This window comes from Symphalangus syndactylus, chromosome 20, assembly GCF_028878055.3.
Source record: "Symphalangus syndactylus isolate Jambi chromosome 20, NHGRI_mSymSyn1-v2.1_pri, whole genome shotgun sequence".
In the NCBI taxonomy this organism is placed as follows: Eukaryota; Metazoa; Chordata; class Mammalia; order Primates; family Hylobatidae; genus Symphalangus; species Symphalangus syndactylus.
In genome coordinates, this window is record NC_072442.2 from 36,234,490 (window position 1) to 36,255,796 (window position 21,307).

Consider the following 21,307-nt stretch of genomic DNA (forward strand, 5'->3'; position numbering starts at 1 on the left):
TCAGATAATGGAGAATTCTTCCTTGCCAGCAGCCCCGACTGGGATTTCAGTGTACCCATTCAAGGACTGGGGAGCCAGCTTCCTCTCCTTCAGTACTTTCATTAAGACAGTCTTTTCATTAAGAATCCCAAGCTTGGAAAGAATCTCTGCAGATCATCCAGTTCATTTATCAATTTTTGGATAAGCTAGCATCGGCCTGAGCATGAACATATCTCATATGTGAAATTATACAGACATTTCTTAATCTGATTCAGGACTTCATTTTTAGCAGCTAAGTTGTTAAGAGTCAAATCTCCCTTTTGATGCAGTTTAAACGCATTCTTGTTCATCTTCAGAGCAAATGAGTTATTTCGAGATAGGCAGAAACAGGGTGACTAGGACATGAGGGTCCGAGTCAGCCCTTCATCCCGGGGGACATCGGGCAAGTCAGCTCTTCCTTTGCAAACTGGGTGGAGAGTGCCTGGTCTGCCTCCGTGTAGGTGGCTTGATGGCCAAATGACACGAGAAAGTGCTTGATACCTCTTTTGACCACATCATGTCAGTTTCTTTCCTTTATTTATTTTGTTAATGCGATCCATTTTCAAATGTTGTTGGTGAATGTTTGAATGCCCAGTACTGTTCTTGGCATGTTGGAATGAAGAATAAGGAAATGAGGACAAGATTTGGCCTCCATGAGTCTAGATTCCAGTTCTATGAGGGCCAGTAAACAGACAGCCAAGGGATGAGATGGAGCCAAATATCTGGCAAAGTTTAAAGAAGGGGAATTCTCATGGGAATACCCCACCTTGAACCAACAAGAATTTGCTGCAGTTAAAATCATGGCCCTCTTTGGATCTACAAATAGACTATGAAAGGAGAATACTCTCCAGGAAGGAAAGAGAGTAGGCTTCCTTCCTGGGAGCCCTGGGCACTGCCATTCCCTTTATCCTTTGGAAAAGGCAAGTAGGATAAATTATGCTTCCTCCTCACAGGCCTGGGAGCACACATAACTTTGTCTTTTGATGGGAGTGCTTAGTCCAAATATGTTTGTAGTCAAGGAGGGCTTCCTGGAGGAACAGGACTTGAGATTCCTTTGAGCGTGTAAGCTCATTATTGCATCCCTGTTTGTCAGATGGCAGGCTTCTGTGTAGCCCACCTATTTCTGCCTCTGTCATTTTCTGCTTTCAGCCTTCTAGGAAGTCACCATCCCACTCCTCAGATAGCTTTCTCTTTGTCAACTGAAGGCAGGGTTGGCCTCAGATGTTCCCTGGCTGGGTTTAGAGGCATGGACCCTAGGCTGTGTGTTTTTGCTCAAGCTCCAGCTGCAGGCCAGATCTTTTATATAACAAGTCTGGGCTTCTTGCCACAGCAAGACAGAGGTCAGCGATGAGCCTCCGTGGGCCTGGCAAGGCCAAGCCATGCAGCTTTCCTCTTTCCCTGGGATGGGCTCCAGCCCTCGAGGAACTCTTAGCAACCTGTCAATATTGTGGCCGCAGTCAGGAGGTGGAGAATGCTGATCAACCTAGGCATCCAAACCAAAATATGCACTCTACCCGTCTTTCATTCCTGGTCTTCTGGGAATTTGCTGCTTCTAGGTTTTGGGCTCCATTCAAATTCCTGCTTAAGCCCCCTGGCCTGGTCCAAGCTACCCTCTTCAACACTAGTATTACACTGTGGAGGTCTGAGGCTCACCTGACATATTCCTCAGTAACTGGTGTTCCTTCCCTATTGAGTACTGGGATATCACCCAGAAAGGACTGGAGAGGAAGGAGAGGTTTGACTGGGAAGATATGAAGGTGTGTGGAGAGGGGAAGAGGGAAGAGAGGGTGGCAGGATCTACCAAAGTCCTTGAAAGCTTTTAAGCTGTTAAAAATGGACTAATACGGCCGGGCGCAGTGGCTCACGCCTGTAATGCGAGCACTTTGGGAGGCCGAGCTGGGTGGATCACGAGGTCAGGAGATCAAGACCATCCTGGCCAACATGGTGAAACCCCATCTCTACTAAAAATACAAAAATTAGCTGGGCATGGTGGCTCATGCCTGTAATCCCAGCCACTCGGGAGGCTGAGACAGGAGAATCGCTTGAACCCAGGAGGCAGAGGTTGCAGTAAACCGAGATCATGCCACTGCACTCCAGCCTGGCAACAGAGCGAGACTCTGTGTCAAAAAAAAAAAAAAGAAAAAAAAAAAGACTAATGCTAGAACCTTTTCCCAATTGCCTTAAGCTGGGGATGGGGCTGTTCCTACCCTGCACTTACCTTTTGCCCTTTCTCTTCTAGTCATACCAATGTAGTAGTTATTTTCTGCTGCATCCTCCCTCAGTGGTGGGCACTCACTACTACTGTCCTACTTGCCTAACCTCCCTCCACCAAGAGCCAGCAGCCCTGGCATTCCCAGGGCATACCTTGCAGTGAGGTCAGCAGCTGCAGTTATGGTTCAGGCTAAGCAGCTCCTTCCTCTGAATCCCTGAGAGGAGACCAGGGCCCTGCCCATCGCAAGCCAGCTTCAGATCTAGGCAGCAAGCCTGGGACACCTGCTGTCTAGATAGCCGGGCATGATATCTTGAGGCTTCCTCACAGGGTAGAAGATGGAGCAAAAAGCTCTCAGTTCTTGAATATAGCCCAGTAGTGCCAACAATCTCATCCTAGTATCCCCTTCCTTGTTGTGTTTTAAACTCTTAGGTGGTTACAAAGGATTGTCCTCAGGCCATTTACAGACAGACATGGAGAACTGGGTTACCCAAATACTTGGGGCAAAGAAAGAGGAAGGGTGTGGATATATGTTATTTGTGATATTGGTTGTTTTTGGGAGGAGGATGTGTGAACATGATAATTGGGGAAGAAGTGCTTTGGAGATGCTGCATGTTTTGAGCAATGGGAGAGATGACCAGGTCAGTTGGTAAACTAGAGCTGGCCACCGATTGCTTTGTGTTGGCCACTCCTTAGTGGCTGGGCCCAGGCCAGGGTGGGTGAGGGCAGTACCTGCCGGTGGCTGCAGTTACCCGTCTCCCTTCTTGCTGTGCAAACCTTTGAGTCTTCGTGTACTTTTCTGGAGGGAGGAAGTGGTCTCATCACAGCTGTAATGACTGTTTGAGCAAAGTTCCCCCGTTGGTCTCATCCTGCTGACGGACAGGACTCTGGGTACCTGCCCTGCCTAGCCCAGCCCCCTGTTCTACTCATCCCCAGCCCCATTCCATCTGCATTCCCCAGGTAAGGTGGGGAAGCTTCTATGATAGGATATTTTTTTTCTTTAGCCCCAACTTACCCTTTAGAAAAAAAAAAAGCTTAAGTCTTGACAAACCACATGGAGTGTGAGGAAGGCCAGAGGTGAAGTTGGACATGCTCACTGGGAAGACTTCTCTTCTTGTGTCTTTCCCCTACCTGTGTACTATCCTCCGTGTTTTCCCAAGCCAGTGCCCCAACAGTGATGACACACAATTCAGTCTGACCATCACGGACCTTTTAAAAATGTTTTTCTTTGTGAATGTGGGGGCCTGGGCACACTGCCTGTTTTCCAGATTGGTGATCAGGACCAGTTGTTCAGCATAGTTTGACAACAGTACCGAACATTTGAAAATGGGGCCATGATGGAAAATCTGAGGGTTGCATAGTCACTGTAGGGCAGAGATGGTGGCCTTGGCCATTTGCAGCCAGTTTTCAGTGCTGACCAGCAGCCCACCCTCAGAGCCTTTTCCGGCCTTTTTGTTTGGCCAGAGCCCTAAGGGACTGATTCCCTGCAGAATTTCAGTTGAACACGTAGTCCTGACGGTCCACACCAGGCCAGGCACCATGCTGCCTGACAGTCCCGTGCAGGGATAGTGGGTTACGTTCCCAGGGCGTAGCCCAGCTCCACACATGGAGCTTACTCAGGTGCCAAGGTCACTGGAGACAGTGAGGGCCAGGACTTTCCTGCCTGTGGTCATGGAGTCTAGGTAGAAACTTTTGGGCTTGAGTCTGAGAGATTCCAATTTGGAGGGTTTTCAGCTTCATCTCACCCCTCCTCCTCATTATATTAGATGGCTCTTTGGGAAACTGTCCTCCACCCCCATGCCCAGCTGTCCTTCCACATGTTGCTCTGGGATCTCAATCCCAGGCAAGGCTTCCTTGGTCTGGCCACGTCCAGTTTTGCATAACCTAAATATCATCTACACAGATGGCCCATGCCACTCATGGTCAGAAGCTGCCCTACTTGTCCCTCAGCTTCTCCCCCTGGGCCAGGGTGTCAAATCTGTTCCAGTGCATGACTCCCCCTGACAAACAACTTTTTGTTCTTTTTTTTTTTTTTGAGACAGAGTCTCGCCCTGTCGCCCAAGCTGGAGTGCAGTGGCTCGATTTTGGCTCACTGCAACCTCCGCCTTCCAGCTTCAAGCAATTCTCCTGCCTCAGCCTCCCCAGTAGCTGGGATTACAGGCATGTGCAACCATGCCCGGCCAATTGTTTTGTATTTTTAGTAGAGATGGGGTTTCACCATGTTGACCAGGCTGGTCTTGAACTCCTGACCTCAAGTGATCTAATCTGCCTGCTTCAGCCTCCCAAAGTGCTAGGATTACAGGCATGAGTCACCGCGCCCAGCAACAAATATGACTTTTTGGTCTGCTGAGCTCCAGCTCTACCCTGCTTCCAAAGGGTCATCTAGAATGACTGAGCAGCATGGTGTGACCCCTGTTGTGGCCAGAAGGTTAGTTTTTTCTTTTTCTTTTTTTTTTTTTTTTTTGAGACAGGGTCTCGCTCTGTTGCCCAGGCTGGAGTGCAGTGGTACTATCATGACTCACTGCAGCCTTGAACTTCTGGGCGCAAGTGGTCCTCCTGCCTCAGCCTCCCTAGTAGCTGGGACTACAGATACGTGCCACCATAACTGGCTAATTTAAAATTATTTCTTTTATAGAGATAGGGTCTTGCTATGTTGACCAGGCTGGTTTTGAACTCCTGGCCTCAAGCAATCCTCCTGCCTTGGCCTCCCAAGGTGCTGGGATTATAGGCCTGAGCCACCACACCTGGCCAGGTTAGCTTTTTGAAGGGGAACTTTTCTTAACTATGACTTTTCTGTGCTCCATGGTCAGACTCAGAAGAGGAGTGTCCAACCTTGGGCACTGGAAACTGGGGACATAGTCCCCACTCTGGGCACTCCCAGTTTAGGAGGGGCTATAGCCCACACCTGTATACACTCCTGCCTTGAGAATACTCGATGTCGGGTGGGCGCAGTGGCTAATGCCTGTAATCCCAGCACTTTAGGAGGCTGAGGCGGACGGATCACCTTAGGTCAGGAGTTCGAGACCAGCCTGACCAACATGGTGAAACTCCGTCTCTACTACAAATACAAAATTAGCCGGGCGTGGTGGCACATGCCTGTAATCCCAGCTACTTGGGAGGCTGAGGCAGGAGAATCACTTGAACCCGTGAGGCGGAGGTTTCAGTGAGCCAAGATTGTGTCATTGCACTCCAGCCTGGGCAACAAGAGTGAAACTCCCATCTCAAAAAAAAAAAAAAGAATACTCGATGTCAATGTCAGCATGTCAACAACTTCAAACAGGATAACCTACTGCATTAGGTTTCTGAGGCTGCTTTAACAAATTACCTCAAACTTAGTGGTTTAACACTACAGAAATGTATTATTTCCCAGTTCTGGAGACCAGAAGTCCAAGTTCTGTTTCACTCGGCTGAGATCAAGGTGTTGGCATGGCCATTCTCTCCCAGGAGGCTCCTGGGGAGAGTCTGTTCCTTGCACTTCTAAGCTTGTGGTGGCTGCTGGCACTCCTTGGCTTGCAGCCACATCACTCAGGTCTCTGCCTCTGTGGTCATATCGCTTATCCTCTTCAGTGTGCATACATCTAATCTCCCTCTGCCTCTTTCTTATTTAAGGACATTTGTAATGGTATTTAGGGTCCATCCCGATAATCTTGGATAATCTCAAGATCCTGAATACATCTGCAAAAACTTTACTATACAAGGTAACATTTATAGGTTCCTCATCTTTGAGGAGCCGTTTTTTAACCTGTCACTGCATCTCCTGACACACTCTGCTCCAGCCACACTGGCCTCTTTATCATTCTCAAACATACCAGGCTCATTGCCGCCACAGGGCCTTTGCACTGGCTGTTCCCTCTGTCTGGATTACTCTTACCTCAGATACCCACATGACTCACTCCCTCACCTCCTTCCTGTTTTTATTCAGATGTTACTTTTTCATTGGGGGCCTCCCTGACATTTCCAATTGTATCCCCCACCCAGCATTCCTATCTCTTCTTTGCTGTATTTTTCTCCTTGGCACTTATCACTGTTTAAACTATCTCCTCAATAAGAACATAAACTCAGAAGGGACAAGTATTTGTGTTGTTTTGTACATGGTTGTATGGCCAGTGCCTGAAACAGTACCGGGCACACAGTGTACATTCAGTCACTATTTGTTGATTGCACAAATGATGTACACTCAGAGCCCATCTGCAAGGAGGAGACGCAGAGCAGAAGAGCAGTCAGCCTGAGGCAGACAAGTTAGGAAAGGCTCCCTGACAAGAAGAATGGGAATAGTTGGCCGGGCAGGCCGCCTTAGATCGGGAGACCAGGCTTGGAGGTTGGGGGTAAGGTAAGAAAAAGGACAGGGAGCTGGGTTTGCTTGGGAGGACAGAGAGCCAAGGATGGAGAGCCCGTGGGATGAAGGGTCAGATGGTGAATTCTATGGCCAGGGGTTGGGTGTTGACACAAAGAAATGGCCTTAGTAGTATAGTTTACACAGAGAAGGCAGTGGTTGGTGGAAGACGTTGCTGAGCGGAGAGAGGTGGGGTCACTTGGATTGAGAGAGGAGATGACCCTAGCTGCTATGATTTTCACATCCCTTTCTCTTGTCCTTTCTTTTTTTTCTTCTTTCTTTCTTTCTTTCTTTCTTTCTTTCTTTCTTTCTTTCTTTTTTTTTTTTTTTCTTGAGACGGTCTTGCTCTGTCGCCCAGGCTTGGAGTGCAGTGGCGCAATCTCAGCTCACTGCAACCTCTACCTCTTGAGTTCAAGCAATTCTCGTGCCTCAGCCACCTGAATAGCTGGGATTACAGGCACCCAGCTAATTTTTCTATTTTTAGTAGAGACGGGGTTTCACCATGTTTGCCAGGCTGGTCTCGAACTCTTGACCTCAAGTGATCCACCCGCCTCAGTCTCCCAAAGTGTTGGGATTACAGGCATGAGCCACCACCCCCAGCCTCACATCCTTTTTAAGTCCTGTGCTAGCCTGCATTTCTCTTTCCACCCTCTTGCATATCTCAGAAGAAAGAGGTACCTGAAGAGTTTGCAAGAGATATTAGTAGTACCCGTGGCAGCCTGAACGTGGATGTTTTTTCCTCTCTGTTACCACCCACCTGTGAGTACAGTATCTTCCCTGAGGAAGGGAAATGGGCAGAACGGTCCTGTTAGCTTTTGTCATCCCTCTATAGCCTCTGCCACCTTCCAGGGACAACAGGTTTGCGTGCTGGGTGTGGGGCTCAGCTTTGATTAGGAGAGGTAGTCATCTTTAGAGTTGGTCCTGTAGCCTTGAGGAGAGGATCCTTTTTGTGTCTGCTGGGTCGAGGTGGCTGGGAGAGATGGGCTTCCTCCTCACTTTTCAGTGCATGCACCAGCCTTTTCTGAGGCTTTGTCTGGTAGCACCCTGGTTTAGAGAGACATGGGCATTTGGAAGTAGCTTTCCATATACTGACAGAGCCAGTATATGGCTTTAGGGTTTGTGCTGAAGATTTGGGCCTGAAGGATGTGCTGTCTGCCCTTTTCCTAAAGAAGGGAATTGTGGGGAAATGGATCTCTGGATGCTTTATTTAGCATTTGTAGATTCCTCTGTTACCTACTTACTCGTGATGCTCATCAGAACAAGAAAGTTAGGGCAGTTGTCTCACCCTGGCTATGTTGCATGGCCCAGTAAAGGTGCTGATCCATGAGCAGCTGGGAGAAGGAAGAGCCAGGGAGCCCCAATCCCCAGTGGCCCCTCTCCACTGCAGCTGTCACATACGGCTGTCTGCTCTCACAAGCTTGCTCAGACTCCCCCGCCGAGCTACTCTTAGCAGCTGTTGGGTGGCGAGTAGTTGGGTTTTTTTCCCTGTCCTCCCCCTTTTCTGTTTGCAACAACCTCTCGGGGGAGGTCAGCAGATCTCTTGGAGGAGACAGTTCCCAGGCCCTCATGTTTTTGGCAGCCTGTGCTTGTGCACAGAAGTTAGAGAGAAACTGGTTCCACTGGAGCGTTCCCCCTTGGGCCCCTCCCTTGGAATGGAAGTAGGGATACTGGTGGTGGGGAGGCATCTGGGCCTCTTTGGCTTCATGCTTAGAGCCAACAGCTTCCTCCCTTGGGTCGGGGCTCAGGAAGTAGTCCTGCAGCTCTCCCTGCCTCCATCTTGGACACACCGTCATCGGTGCAGCAAGGGAGAGGAGATGCAGACTGAGGGCCCTGTTTTTATGAGGGCTGGGCAGGCCCGGGAGGAAAAGGAGTGATAAGGCCAAGAGGGATCAGGAATCAGGGCTGGATTCAGAACTGTGGCTCTCTGCTTTCTGAAAATGTCTCCTTCCTGCTTATTTGCAGCGGGGGCGGGGGTCGGGGGAGCAACACTTATTCCATGTGCAGGGAAAAATGAAGCACTGCACCATACAGGAGTCCCCTGCTTTGGTCAGGGGACCTATGTTGACCTTCTTCCTGTTTTACCAGTTAATAATCCCTTAATGCACTCCTATATATTAACTTGTTTTTATTAGGCTCCCAGGAGCCTGGGCCTGTGCTAGACATGTAGAGGGCGAGAGAATAAAGAGTGCCAGTGATTCCCTGAGCCTGAGCCTATATTCTCTTGGAGCTGGTTGGGGTAGGAGTGGCAATACTTGTCCTCACCACTGAGGATCAGCTGGAATAACTGGGATATCATACATGTATAGCACTCAGAAAAGAGTAAAGAGGAGGTTGGCCCTGTTGGGTCATCAGGGAATGTTTGCTGGAGGACATGAACTGGGAAGGAGGCAGTGCAGGTGGAGAAGCCTGAAGAACACCGACTGGGAGTGTTCAGAGGTCGATGAGCAGAGAGAAGGGCTCAAAGGCCATCACCTCTACCCAGAAAACAGTGTGCCTGTTCCCCAGTGCCTGCCAAAGAAGCTGCTCTGTCTCACTGTGTTTCTCTCCCTACAGACGCCCCTGTCCTGGCAAGAGCTAGAAGGTGAGCGTGCCAGCTCCTGTGCACACAAGCGCTCAGCATCCTGGGGCAGCACAGACCACCGAAAAGAGGTAGCTACCCACTTTGACTCCCTGCCTAGGGTAGCGGCTTCTCTATCCCCTAGTACCATGCAATGCATCTGCTCCACGGTGGAGTCACACTGCTCACCTCTCCTATCTTGACCTGGCCTTTTCCTGATGAGATGGCTCCTTCCTAGCTGACTCCCACTCTGCAAGTGGCCAGGTCTTAGGAGCCCAGACCCTCCTGCTAGGAAGGGGCTTGGCCAGAGGCTGCTAGTGCCTTTCAGCAGCAAGCACAGGGCTGGAGCCACCATTGTTCTTTGGGGTTGGATCCAGATAAGCAGCTCAGAGACTGGAAAAAGACAGGGAGGGAGTTCCTGGGAATTAGGATCTCCCAGCCTCATTTACTTCTTAACTACTCATCTAGTTTTTTTTTTGGAAACAGAGTCTCACTCTACTGGCCGGGCTGGAGTACAGTGGCATGATCTCGGCTCACTGCAACTTCCGCCTCCTGGGTTCAAGCGATTCTCCTGCCTCAGCCTCCTAAGTAGCTTAGATTATAGGCACCCACCACCACACCCACCTAATTTTTGTATTTTTTTTTTTTAGTAGAGATGGGTTTCACCATGTTGGCCAGGGTGGTCCTAAACTCCTGACCTGAGGTGATCTGCAAGCCTCAGCATCCCAAAGTGCTGGGATTACAGGCGTGAGCCACCACGCCCAGCCCTAGCCTTATTTTCAAAAGAAGAGAAAAATAACGAAATGTTCCCAAACACTTTTTCCTGGCCCTCCCTCTCCCTCAGGAGTGCTCAAGTCATTGAGGTTAAGGGGAGAAAGCTGTAGGCTGGAATATTCCAGGGCTCCCCATCAGCTCCTCCTGACATGCTGTGTGGCAGCTTCTGAGAGGGTCAACTCGATAGGACTCACCCTGCACCCCTTTACAAGAGGAAGTTGCTTCTGCCCTCTATTGCTGAGAACAATGAGAAAATATGAAGTGAATACGTTGAGAGCTTAAGACAAGGGGGAAATAAAAAATATTTAAACTTTTCAATGGTCAGAGTGGCAAGTTATTCACACTAAGAATGGGGAGATGTGGTATAAGTGACCCACAATAGCAAATCGGAAAGCTCTTTCTTCTTGGCTCTAGTCATAAATTTTATGGCTGTGGGCAGCAGATCTACTCTCTGAATTCCATTTAATTTAGGCTTATATTTAAATAGCTCTTCATCCCCTGAGCATTTTCCAGTTGAGGGCAAGAAGGTCCAGAATTGTACATGTGATGGGATAATATTCAAAATTGTTGATGATAATCTGTAATAGTCTCAGGATATGAAAGTCAAGACGAAATCCAATATTCCCTTCTTGAGTGTCTATCCCTGTTCCTAGTGTAGTCTACTTTAAACAAGGGAGAATATCCCCATCCTTCTTGGTCTCAGGGCCTTTGAGATAGTTGTGAATGTACTCAATGTCCTTAGCGTTCAGAAACATCATCTTCCATTGCTATTTATAGAGGGGCAGGGCCGTGCACGATGGCTCATGCCTGTAATCCCAGGACTTTGGGAGGCTGAGGCGGGTGGATCACGAGGTAAGGAGTTCAAGACCAGCCTGGCCAAGATGGTGAAACCCCGTCTCTATTAAAAATACAAAAATTAGCTGGGGGTGGTGGTGGGTGCCTGTAATCCCAGCTACTCAGGAGGCTGAGGCAGAGAATTGCTTGAACCTGGTGGAGGTTGCAGTGAGCCGAGATCGCGCCACTGCACTCCAACCTGGGTGAGAGAACAAGACTGTTTCAAAAAAAAAAAAAAAAAAAAAAAAAGAGGGGTAGTCCATGCCTTTGGAATCTGTAAAAGACAAAATGGTTTCCATGTTGTATATTTTTAATTTTTTGGAATCCAATCCATCTAGTTAAGTGAGGTATCCAACTCGTCTGAGGAACAGATCATCACAGTTTTAACACCACTGAGCTATTTTGAGATGGAAGATTAACTTCCATCCTCCTAGTATATATCTTCATGGGCCTCTGGCAGGAGCCACTCCTTGGAAGAGGGACCCAGTGCACTTTGGCTTTCCTTAATCTGCCTCTGTCTTCTTCTCTCTGGGCTGCTAGATTTCCAAGTTGAAGCAGCAACTGCAGAGGACGAAGCTGAGCCGCAGTGGGAAAGAGAAGGAGCGAGGTTCCCCACTCCCAGGGGACCACGCAGTGCGGGGAGCACTGAGGGTATGTTTTCTCCCCCAGCCCTCTCCCCTTTGTTCTCCTCCATGCAGGCCCCCCTATGTGGGCAGAGGTTTCCTGGGTCTTGGAGCTGCCGAGCCCCCTACCACACTGCATGCCTTGTGAAGTTTTAGTCCAAACTTGGTCTTGCTGTGTGATATTGGAAGGGCTTCTTGCAGTTCTAAATCTCCCTCTCTTCTACCCCCAGCCCCATATAATTGAGGCAATGACTCTACAGCACACAGTAGACTCTGCAAAGCTCAAACTTTTGGAGAAAACTGCCCTGAGTGGACCTACTGCAATCTGTAACTGTCCCCAAATCACCCTTCATTCACTCAGTTCTGCTGTGTGGACATGACCATTACCCCTGGTCAGAATGAATGACTGTCGGCCTGGTGGGGCTGTGTGTGATTTTGTCATTTCCCTCTTTCTCAGGCGTCCCCTCCCAGCTTCCCGTCAGGGTCCCCTGTCTTGCGACTCAGCCCCTGCCTGCACAGGAGCCTCGAAGGGCTTAACCAAGAGCTGGAGGAGGTGTTTGTGAAGGAGCAGGGAGAAGAGGAGCTGCTGAGGGTGAGTGGCGGCCGCACCCTGAGTGCACCCACTGTCCATGCCTCACTTGGCCTGGGCGAGGGGAACTGGGAGTCCTGCTCTCTGAGGCCTCACAGGCTATGGCTATGCAAACAGCAGCATACAAACACCAGCCTGCAAAAGGAATGCAAGTGGAGTTTATTAGTCTCAAATGACCTTACTTGTGTCACTAGGGCAGGCTTTGTGGTGGTGAGTACAAAGAGAGGGGGCAAGGATTGGCAGAGAGGAGGCCCCCCCGCTGGGAGGAACAGACAGGGGTCATCTTCAGCCAAACTGCCAGTTCTCACTGTTCCCCGTGTACTCGGCACCGACATGGGCACCTCAGTGCCTGCTGCTCCCTGCCCCTTCTCCATCTCTACCTGATAACACGCGTGCCTCCTTCGTGCCCAGCTGCTCCTATGCAGCCTTCTTCCTGACTCCACTCCCAGGCAGAATATGTGCTACCTTTGCTGAAGTCTCGGGCACTTTTTTTTTTTTTTTTTTGGAGATAGAGTCTCGCTCTGGTCGCCAGGCTGGAGTACAGTGGCGCAATCTCAGCTCACTGCAACCTCCGCCTCCCGGGTTCAAGTAATTCCCCCACCTCAGCCTCCCGAGTAGCTGGGACTACAGGCATGCGCCACCACACCCGGGTAATTTTTTGTATTTTAGTAGGGGGTTTCACCATGTTGGCCAGGATGGCCTCGATCTCCTGACCTCGTGATCCACCCGCCTCGGCCTCCCAAAGTGCTGGGATTACAGGCGTGAGCCACTGTGCTGGTCTCAGGCACATTTTTTTTTCTTTCTTTTTTTTTTGAGACGGAGTCTTGCTCTGTCGCCCAGGCTGGAGTGCAGTGGCGCAATCTGGGCTCACTGCAAGCTGCGCCTCCTGGGTTCACGCCATTCTGCTGCCTCAGCCTCCTAAGTAGCTGGGACAGGTGCCCGCCATGATGCCTGGCTAATTTTTTTGTATCTTTGAGTAGAGATGGGGTTTCACTGTGTTAGCCAGAATGGTCTCTATCTCCCGACCTCGTGATCTGCCCGCCTCAGCCTCTCAAAGTGCTGGGATTACAGGCATGAGCCACTGCGCCCAGCCGGCCTCAGGCACAATTTTATATTGACACAGTTTAATTGGGGAATGCCAGTTGGCCAATATTAATATGATTCTAATGGGCACACTTCTCAGTTTATGATTTACCTACTAGTTGATTTTGAATTTGCATATATGCAGGATTTTACATATACCCAAACACATGCACATAATTTGGCAGCTACAGGTTCAAGTACCATTGAGTGTTTTTAAAAGGGGGTGAGGAGGTATGTAACACATGCTAATCATCAGCATACTTGTTCTGCAATGGTTACAGCACTTACAGGCTCCTGGTGATTTGCCGCTATTGTGCCCTCCAGCATACATTATCATCTTTGTGTTCCTAGAGCCCAGGGCACAGAAGGTCCCTGCCCTCATGAGGCTTATAGTCTTGTGGGGACAACACATTGATCAAGCCCTACAGGTGAATATGTAATTATACGTTGGACTGTGAGTGCTATTAGGGATAACAGCAAAGTGCTATGGATGAAACAGGGAGTTTCTTCTAGATTGAGGGGTGGCCAGGGAAATAAATGGCTGGAGGAAATGGTGTTCTGTGGTTGTGTGTCATGGATAGAGAATGACAGCAGCAAGGGAAATACCCTTGGGGTCACTGTGCTGCTGCAGGCCTGAAATACTCAGTGCTGACAGTCTTTACCATCCTTCCCCGTTAGATCCTTGATATCCCTGATGGGCACCGGGCCCCAGCTCCTCCCCAGAGTAGCAGCTGTGATCATCCCCTCCTCCTCCTGGAGCCTGGCAACCTTGCCAGCTCTCCTTCCATGTCCTTGGCATCTCCCCAGCCTTGTGGCCTGGCCAGTCATGAGGAACATCGGGGTGCCGCCGAGGAGCTGGCATCCAACCCCAACAACAAAGGTAAGCTGCGAAGGCTGAGGCAGCAGGGCTGACTCTGGGGCACACGAGTGGCTCCACTCCCTTTTCCACCTCTAGTCAATTCAGGCCCAGCATTCTCAGTACCCTACTAGAATATCTTTATGAGTCATCTTTCTTCTGCACATTATACCAATGATAATAATGGTCCCATACATCCTGTTCTGATTGATAATTTATGAAGTCACTGCATTTATACTTCTATTTAATCCTCACTGGGATGCAAAGAAGCAATCCCTGCCATCCCCATTTTTGGGCTGAGATTCAGCAAGCTGTAGGGGAAAGCAGCGAGTCTTCATTCAGATGTCCACTGTACTCATTCCCAACAATGGTTTCAAAGTGGTTGTGAGTGATACAAAGTAAGAGAATGTGGTTGCTTGCCCAGGGTTGCATAGTTTGACCCAGACCAAAACCCATTTTTTTTTTTTACTCCAAATCTCTACTTTCTACAATGCCCTAGCTACTTCTCTGAGAAAATGAGATAAAATTCCTGCCTCCTAATAATGATCCTTATATTATAAAGCACTGTGCCTATGTTGTCTGATTTGATTGTCACAGCAACCCCATGAGGTAGGCTGGTCAAGGGCATGATCTAACAATACACATGGGTAAACAGAGCATAGAGTAAGGAGGAATAAATGTGAGATAAATACAGATAAAGTCAATATTTGCAACCTAGGCAAAGTACATTCACTGTGTGGAAAGGGAATTTTATCCTACAAGTGGGGTTGAGTAAAGATTGCTTCTCTGAGTCGGAGAAGAGTTCTTCTTGGAAGAAAGGATAGATTTTCAAGACTGTGGACAGGAAGAAGCTGTGGTATATTGGCAGGGAGGGTGTTACAGTCTTGGAAGAAGGCAGAGAGAGAGACGCAGTTAGGATTCCTTCAAGTCTGAGATTTGGAGTTCCGGTCCCAGTCTACCTCCTGGGAATATAGAATTGGTATGAGATCTTAACTTTCCATCCATTCAACTCCGTTTTTCTGTTCTGTTATATACTGTGTATTTTTGTAAGCTGCCTCAAAGGTTTTTAAGGTAGAGTATAATCACACTGGATAAGCACACCCACTACCCTCTTCCTTACCATGTGTCCCCAGCCTTGCCACTTTACAGCCCAGTCCTGGACCCAGAAAAGTGGAGGCCTTCCCTTCATCTCCACTAGACTCAGCCTTGCTCTGTTCACAGCCTCCTCTCCAGGCCACCCAGCCTTTCTTGAAGATGGCAGCCCATCTCCAGTTCTTGCCTTTGCTGCCTCCCCTCGGCCTAATCATAGCTACGTCTTCAAACGGGAGCCCCCAGAAGGCTGTGAGAAAGTGCGTGTGTTTGAAGAAGCCACGTGAGTACACCAAGTGGACAGGGTGTGGGAGGGGAGGGTGGGCCTACATTCTCCCATCTTCTTCAGTCTCAGACTCTCTCTTGTCATAGAGGTGTTGTCAACTTTAGATGATAAGTATTGCCAGCTTTCCATGATCAAACGTGTTGACATTACCTACTCTGAGCACTTAAATCTTTGCTTATCATTATCTCCATAGAAACCTGCTCTCTGCCCACATGCCAGCCACAAGCGCAGCAGGAGCTGGAAAGAAAATATATCTGAAACCTAAGCCCTTTGTTTCTTCTATTTTTTTCCATCTCCGGGGAAGGTGTGAGAATTTGCTAGACCATAATCAGAGAGAGAGAGAGAGAGAGACATGGGGGGTGTGGGAGAACATACTAGTATTTCTCTTCAGTCAGAGATTAGAAGTGTTTCAGCCCCACTGGAGTAGAATGGGGGGCCTAAACAGCTTAACAGTTTGAGCTTCGGAGTCAAGTCTTCACCCTGTGGCTGCAGTGGTTCAAGTGTCATGAACTCCCAGACAGAAATTTCCAGTCCTTCCAAGTAAGGACTATGGAAAATTTCCAAACCAGATTGGATCGTTCAGAAGCTATTCTTCTGTTGATTTCTTTACACTTCCCTCCCATTAGCCGAGAGAATTGAGAGCCAACCTTTCCAAATGCCCCTGTCCCCATTAGCAGGCACCAAAGAGCTCATTTCATTTTCTGCTGCCAGCTTAATACTCACCAGGGCAGATTCACACCAAGTTGGGGTTTCAGTGGCAGTCAGGAAGTTTAGTCATGGTGTGTAAGTGAAGATGTAGCTGGGACTGGATTTGGGTCATTGAGAGCACCATTTGTATCTCAAATAAGGGAGCAATAACCCATGGTGGCAGCTGAAGGTACATACAGAAGCCACAGTAGGAGTTACAGAGAAAACCATTGCCACTAGAGGTTTTGTTACTGTTATTATTGTTGCCTGGTATCCCTTCAAGACTCCTGGGTCCTCTGAGAAGCTGTGGAAGGAAGAGGCCAGATCTCTTAGCTTCAGCAGACTCTAGGCTCTTGTACCCTCCCTCAATCCACATTATGGTGGAGTAATTACAACCTGGAAATGTGGGTGGAAATTAAGCTGTAGCTCATCTTGATTTTTTCATAGACTCAATGCCAGAAGAGGCCTTAAAGTCAGCTCATTTAGCTTCCTGCCCCTGCATTAACCCTTTAAGAGAGGTGGTGGGCTGGGTGCGGTGGCTCATGCCTGTAATCCCAGCAGTTTGGGAGACTGAGGTGGGCAGATCACTTGAGGCCAAGAGTTCGAGACCAGCCTGGGCAACATGGCAAAACCCAGCCTCTACTAAAATACAAAAATTAGCCGGGTGTGATAGTGCATGCCTGTAATCCCAGCTCCTCAGGAGGCTGAGGCACGAGAATTGCTTGAACCCGGGAGGTGGAGATTGCAGTGAGCTGAGATCGCACCACTACACTTCAGCCAGGGCAACAGACTGAGACTCTGTCTCCAAAAAAATAAAAATAAGAGTGGTGGTGATCCATCAGTGATTTTCTAAGATATGCTGGGATTGAAATTCTGTAGTTCACTGAGGTTTCTTTATTTAATCAACTTTCTTATTGGGAAGTTTGTGTGTTTAGCCATTCTTTTGCCACATTTCCCCCTTCTTAGCTGTTGTCCCCTCCAAGATCATCTGGATTTTCCAGGCAAGGAGTCAAGGTATTCAGGGTCATGCTGGTTGCCATCATGTTCTCTGAGTGTTGCTGGGTCTCCCTTTGGTCACCTTCCCGACACATACATGCACACACCTGGAACGTTCTCTCTCTTGCCCATTCCCCATCCCTCCATAAATTGGGACTCTTTTAAACCCTTCTCCATCAGGGAAGCCCTTGCCACTGTGGAGTCTCTAGGACGCCAGGCCTTCCCAAACACACCTAGCACATGGGCCTTTACCTTCCACCTCTCCTGACTCTGTGCCAGGTCTCTGCTCTTCTTTTCACACCTTGCTCTTCCTGGGCTCTAGAATTATTGGAATTCCAGAATTAAGATGGTAATTGGCTGGGTGCAGTGGCTCATGCCTGTAATTCCAGCAGTTTGGGAAGCCAAGGGAGGATTGCTTGAGTCCAGGAGTTCAAGACCAGCCTGGGCAACATAGGGAGACACCCTCTCTACAAAAAATTTTAAAATATTATCCAGGTATGGTGGTGGGTGCCTGTAATCCTAGCTACTCAGGAGGCTTAGGTGGGAGAATCGCTTGAGCCCAGGAGGCGGAGGTTGCAGTGAGCCAAGATTGCACCACTGCACTCCAGCGTGGATAACAGAGTGAGACCCTGTCCAAAAAAAAAGATGGTAACCAATTTATCAGCCTGTATACTGAGTGCATTTTTCTCTGAGTGTATATATTATACTTCAATAAAAAGTAAAAAAGAAAAAGGGGAGTGGTGAGAACCATTGGTGGCAGAGCTTCACCATCTTCCCATACCTTTGTCTTCTCACCTGGGATTTTCAAACCGTCAGCTTCTTAGGGCTGTTTCACCTTCTAGGCTTGGCTAGACAGTAAGGAATCAGGGCTATCCCTTACTCAGGAACTCTCTGATCTGACCTTTTATCATTCCATCTTCCTAAACAATCAAAAGAGGAGGAATGATTCCTCTCACATTACAAAGGTGAGACAGGCTGGGTGCGGTGGCTCATACCTGTCATCCCAGTGCTCTGGGAGGCCAAGGCAGAAGGATCACTTGAGCCCAGGAGTTCAAGACCAGCCTGGTCAACATAGTGAGACTCCCATCTCTACCAAAAAAAAAAAAAAAAAAAAAATTAACCTAGAATGGTGGCAGGCATCTGTAATCCCAGCTCCTTGGGAAGCTGAGCAGGAGGATTACTTGCACCTAGGAGTTTGAGGCTGCAGTGAGCTATTATCACACCACTGTATTCCAGCTTGGGTGAGAGAGCAAGACCCTGTCTCTAAAAAAAATTAAAAAATTAAAATTAAAAAGGAGGGTGAGACAGATATGACAAGGACCACATGGTGAGTTAGAACCCAGATCTTCTGATAAGGTCTAGCTGCCTTTCTCACAGTTGTTGCCATCCTTTCCTCTCAAAGTTTTGAAAATCACACCTTTCTGGAAACCAGCCTGGGCAGCATACAGAGACCCCTTCTCTACAAAATAAAAATAAAGCAATTAGCTGGGCATGATGGTTCATGCCTGTAGTCCCAGCTACTCAGGAGGATGAGGTGGGAGGATTGCTTGGACTGGGGAGGTCGGGGCTGCAGTAAGCCATGATCCTGCCACACTGCACTCCAGCCTGGGCCACAGAGTGAGACTCTGTCTCAAAAACAAAACAACAACAACAAAGAACCCCATACCTTTCAAATGTGCCCAACAATTAGATTCTTTAGGCCAGTAGATTTCAACTAGGGAACATTTGGCAATATCAAGAGACATTTTTAGTTGTCACAGCTAGAGGGGAGGAGTCGTGATACTACTGGGATCTAGTAAGTAGAGGCCAGGGACGCTGTTAAGCATCTTACAATGCACAGGACAATGCCTCCATCCCCACCCCTGCAACAAAGAATCATCCAGCCCAAAATGTCAGTGGTGCCAAGGCTGAGAAACCTCACTTTAGTCACTTGGCTTTGATCTCTGCTTTCAGGCATGTGGTCTGTCCCCAAAACACCATGCACTAAGGAAATTTTTCTTTTCTTTCCTTTTTTTTTTTTTTGAGATGGAGTCTTGCTCTGTTGCCCAGGCTGGAATGCAATGGCACGATCTTGGCTCACTGCAACCTCTGCCTCCCGGGTTCAAGCGATTCTCCTGCCTCAGCCTTCTGAATAGCTGGGATTACAGGAGCGTGCTGCCACACCCGGCTAATATTTTGTATTTTTAGTAGAGACAGGGTTTCACCATGTCGGCCAGGCTGGTCTCGAACTCCTGACCTCAAGTGATCCGTCCATCTTGGCCTCCCAAAGTGCTGGGATTATAGGCGTGAGCCACCATGCCCGGCCACTGATGAAATCTTTTGAATGAAAAGATTTCTTGGTCTCCACTTCTTGAATCACATTGTCAGGAAGTTCTCCTTCCTGTCTAGCTTCAATCCCTCCTCTTTTTAGCTAAAGTGCATTTCCTGTTGTTCAGCCATATTTTTTTAAAAATAGAGAGCTGAGGGGTTTGGTTTTCAGTCAAGTTCCGATTCTGTTTGAACAGAGACCCAGCTCCCCTGCTGCCCTGATGCTGTGACATCTCACCCTCTCTCACTGCCTGTTTCTCTCTGTGTGTACGTATGTGTCTTCTGTGTCTCTCTTCATCCTCCAGGTCCCCAGGTCCCGACCTGGCCTTCCTGACTTCCTGTCCTGACAAGAACAAAGTCCATTTCAACCCGACCGGCTCAGCCTTCTGCCCCGTCAACCTGATGAAGCCCCTCTTCCCCGGCATGGGCTTCATCTTCCGTAACTGCCCCTCAAACCCGGGGTCTCCCCTTCCTCCGGCCAGCCCCAGGCCACCACCTCGGAAGGATCCAGAGGCCTCCAAGGCCTCCCCACTGCCATTCGAGCCATGGCAGCGCACCCCACCATCAGAAGAGCCTGTGCTTTTCCAGAGCTCCCTGATGGTCTGAGGGTCCCACCCCTGTCCCACTTTACCATAGAGACCAGTGCCTTGGTGGCAGGTCCCTCCCCAGGTCCCCTGAGATGGGGTATGGAGGGGCCCTTCCCTCTCGGCCTTCGAGCACTTTCTTTCACTTATTGTGTCAAAGCCCTGGGTCCTCTTTTTGATGGGCACCGGCCCCTCTGAACATGATGGGACCTGCCTTCTCCACTAGTAGCTGGGCAGCTCACAACTCACACCTGTGTACCTGCCACATCCCTCACTTGGTGGAAAACACCCAGAAGGTCTTGAGTCCCCCACCCCTGGGTGTCAGTCCAAATGACTGTATAGGAGGCCCTTATTTTTGTCACAGAGCAAGCTGGCCATGAACGAAGGAGAGAAGACGCCACAAATTTCCTTCCCTCTCCTCCAGGAGACCATAAGATAGATCCCCCATCCTCTCAGATATATCCCCATGCCTCCCTCTCATTGGAGGAGCTGACCAAAGCAGCCCTAATGGGCCATAACATTTGACCAATTCAGCTGCTGGCAGAGGGAGGAAACAAGTGTTTTCCCAAGTGGCATTTTCATCTCGCTTTCACCCTGACTAAAGATTGTCTTAAGTAGCAGCCCAGCCCGCCCAGCCCCAGGTGGGTAGTGGGGAGGAGGGCTGGCATTCCTCCAGGTGGCAAATGGCGACTCTATACTCTCCGCCCGCCCCAGGGCTGGACTGGATTAGAAAAATGCCTATTTTTCTTGTATCGATGTAGAGACTCTATTTTCTCCCAAAGACACTATTTTTGCAGCTGTTTGAAGTTTGTATATTTTCCGTACTGCAGAGCTTACACAAAATTGAAGAATGTTAATGTTCGAGTTTTCTTATCTTGTGTTTAGAGGTTGTTTTTTCCAGATCTTGGTGTTAATAGACCAAATAAATAAATAAATATTCCCAGCAGCTTGAAGTTCTGTTAAATATTTGGGGAAGGAGGAGTGGGGTAGAGATTAAGGGTATTATCCTGATCATTTCATCTTTGTCTTCAAGAGAAGGAGCCTCAGTTCCCACATCTGGGTGTTGTTATGGCTGTACACAGAGTTCCTGTCCTCTGGACACCATGCTTGCATACTTTACACGGACATACAAACAACAGACCCATGAAAAGGCTGTCCAGAATGAAGAGGGTGGTTTGTCCTAGAGGTGGGGTGAGGGAGTCACTGGGGAAGTTACCCATTCTTGTATGAGTCTGAAAAAGCTCCCTAAGGAAAATGGATTTCAGAAAGGAAAAGCAGGTGACCAAGGGAAGACAGTTTGACATTGTGGGTGTTCTTTGCACTGGTTGGATCTCTTGACAGTTTTGGGGAAGCTTTGGTTCATCTCAGGGAGTATCCACAACATAGTGTGCAGCCTTGAAGGGAACAAAGAAACGATACAAAGACACTTTTCTTATCCTTTTGCAGCCTTTATAATGCTGCACCTGTAAGAGCTCTTAGGCT

General features: G+C 48.8%; 1 protein-coding gene across 5 annotated transcripts in view; it reads left to right on the top strand.

Annotated features, from left to right (window-relative positions):
- Positions 1–20,771, top strand: part of FAM117A (family with sequence similarity 117 member A) — a 79,534-nt gene extending 58,763 nt beyond the window's left edge. For 3 of the 5 annotated variants that reach the window (XM_055258141.2, XM_055258139.2, XM_055258143.2), the window contains 7 exons: positions 9,114–9,209; positions 11,266–11,376; positions 11,806–11,940; positions 13,302–13,448; positions 13,699–13,900; positions 15,098–15,248; positions 19,547–20,771. In XM_055258141.2, the coding sequence (XP_055114116.1) occupies positions 9,114–9,209; positions 11,266–11,376; positions 11,806–11,940; positions 13,302–13,448; positions 13,699–13,900; positions 15,098–15,248; positions 19,547–19,847 (1,143 nt within the window). In that variant the 3' untranslated portion in view covers positions 19,848–20,771. The remainder of the gene's footprint in view (positions 1–9,113; positions 9,210–11,265; positions 11,377–11,805; positions 11,941–13,301; positions 13,449–13,698; positions 13,901–15,097; positions 15,249–19,546) is intronic. The other 2 variants (XM_055258144.2, XM_055258140.2) reach the window with 1 other exon arrangement.
- The last annotated feature ends 536 nt before the right edge of the window (positions 20,772–21,307 follow it).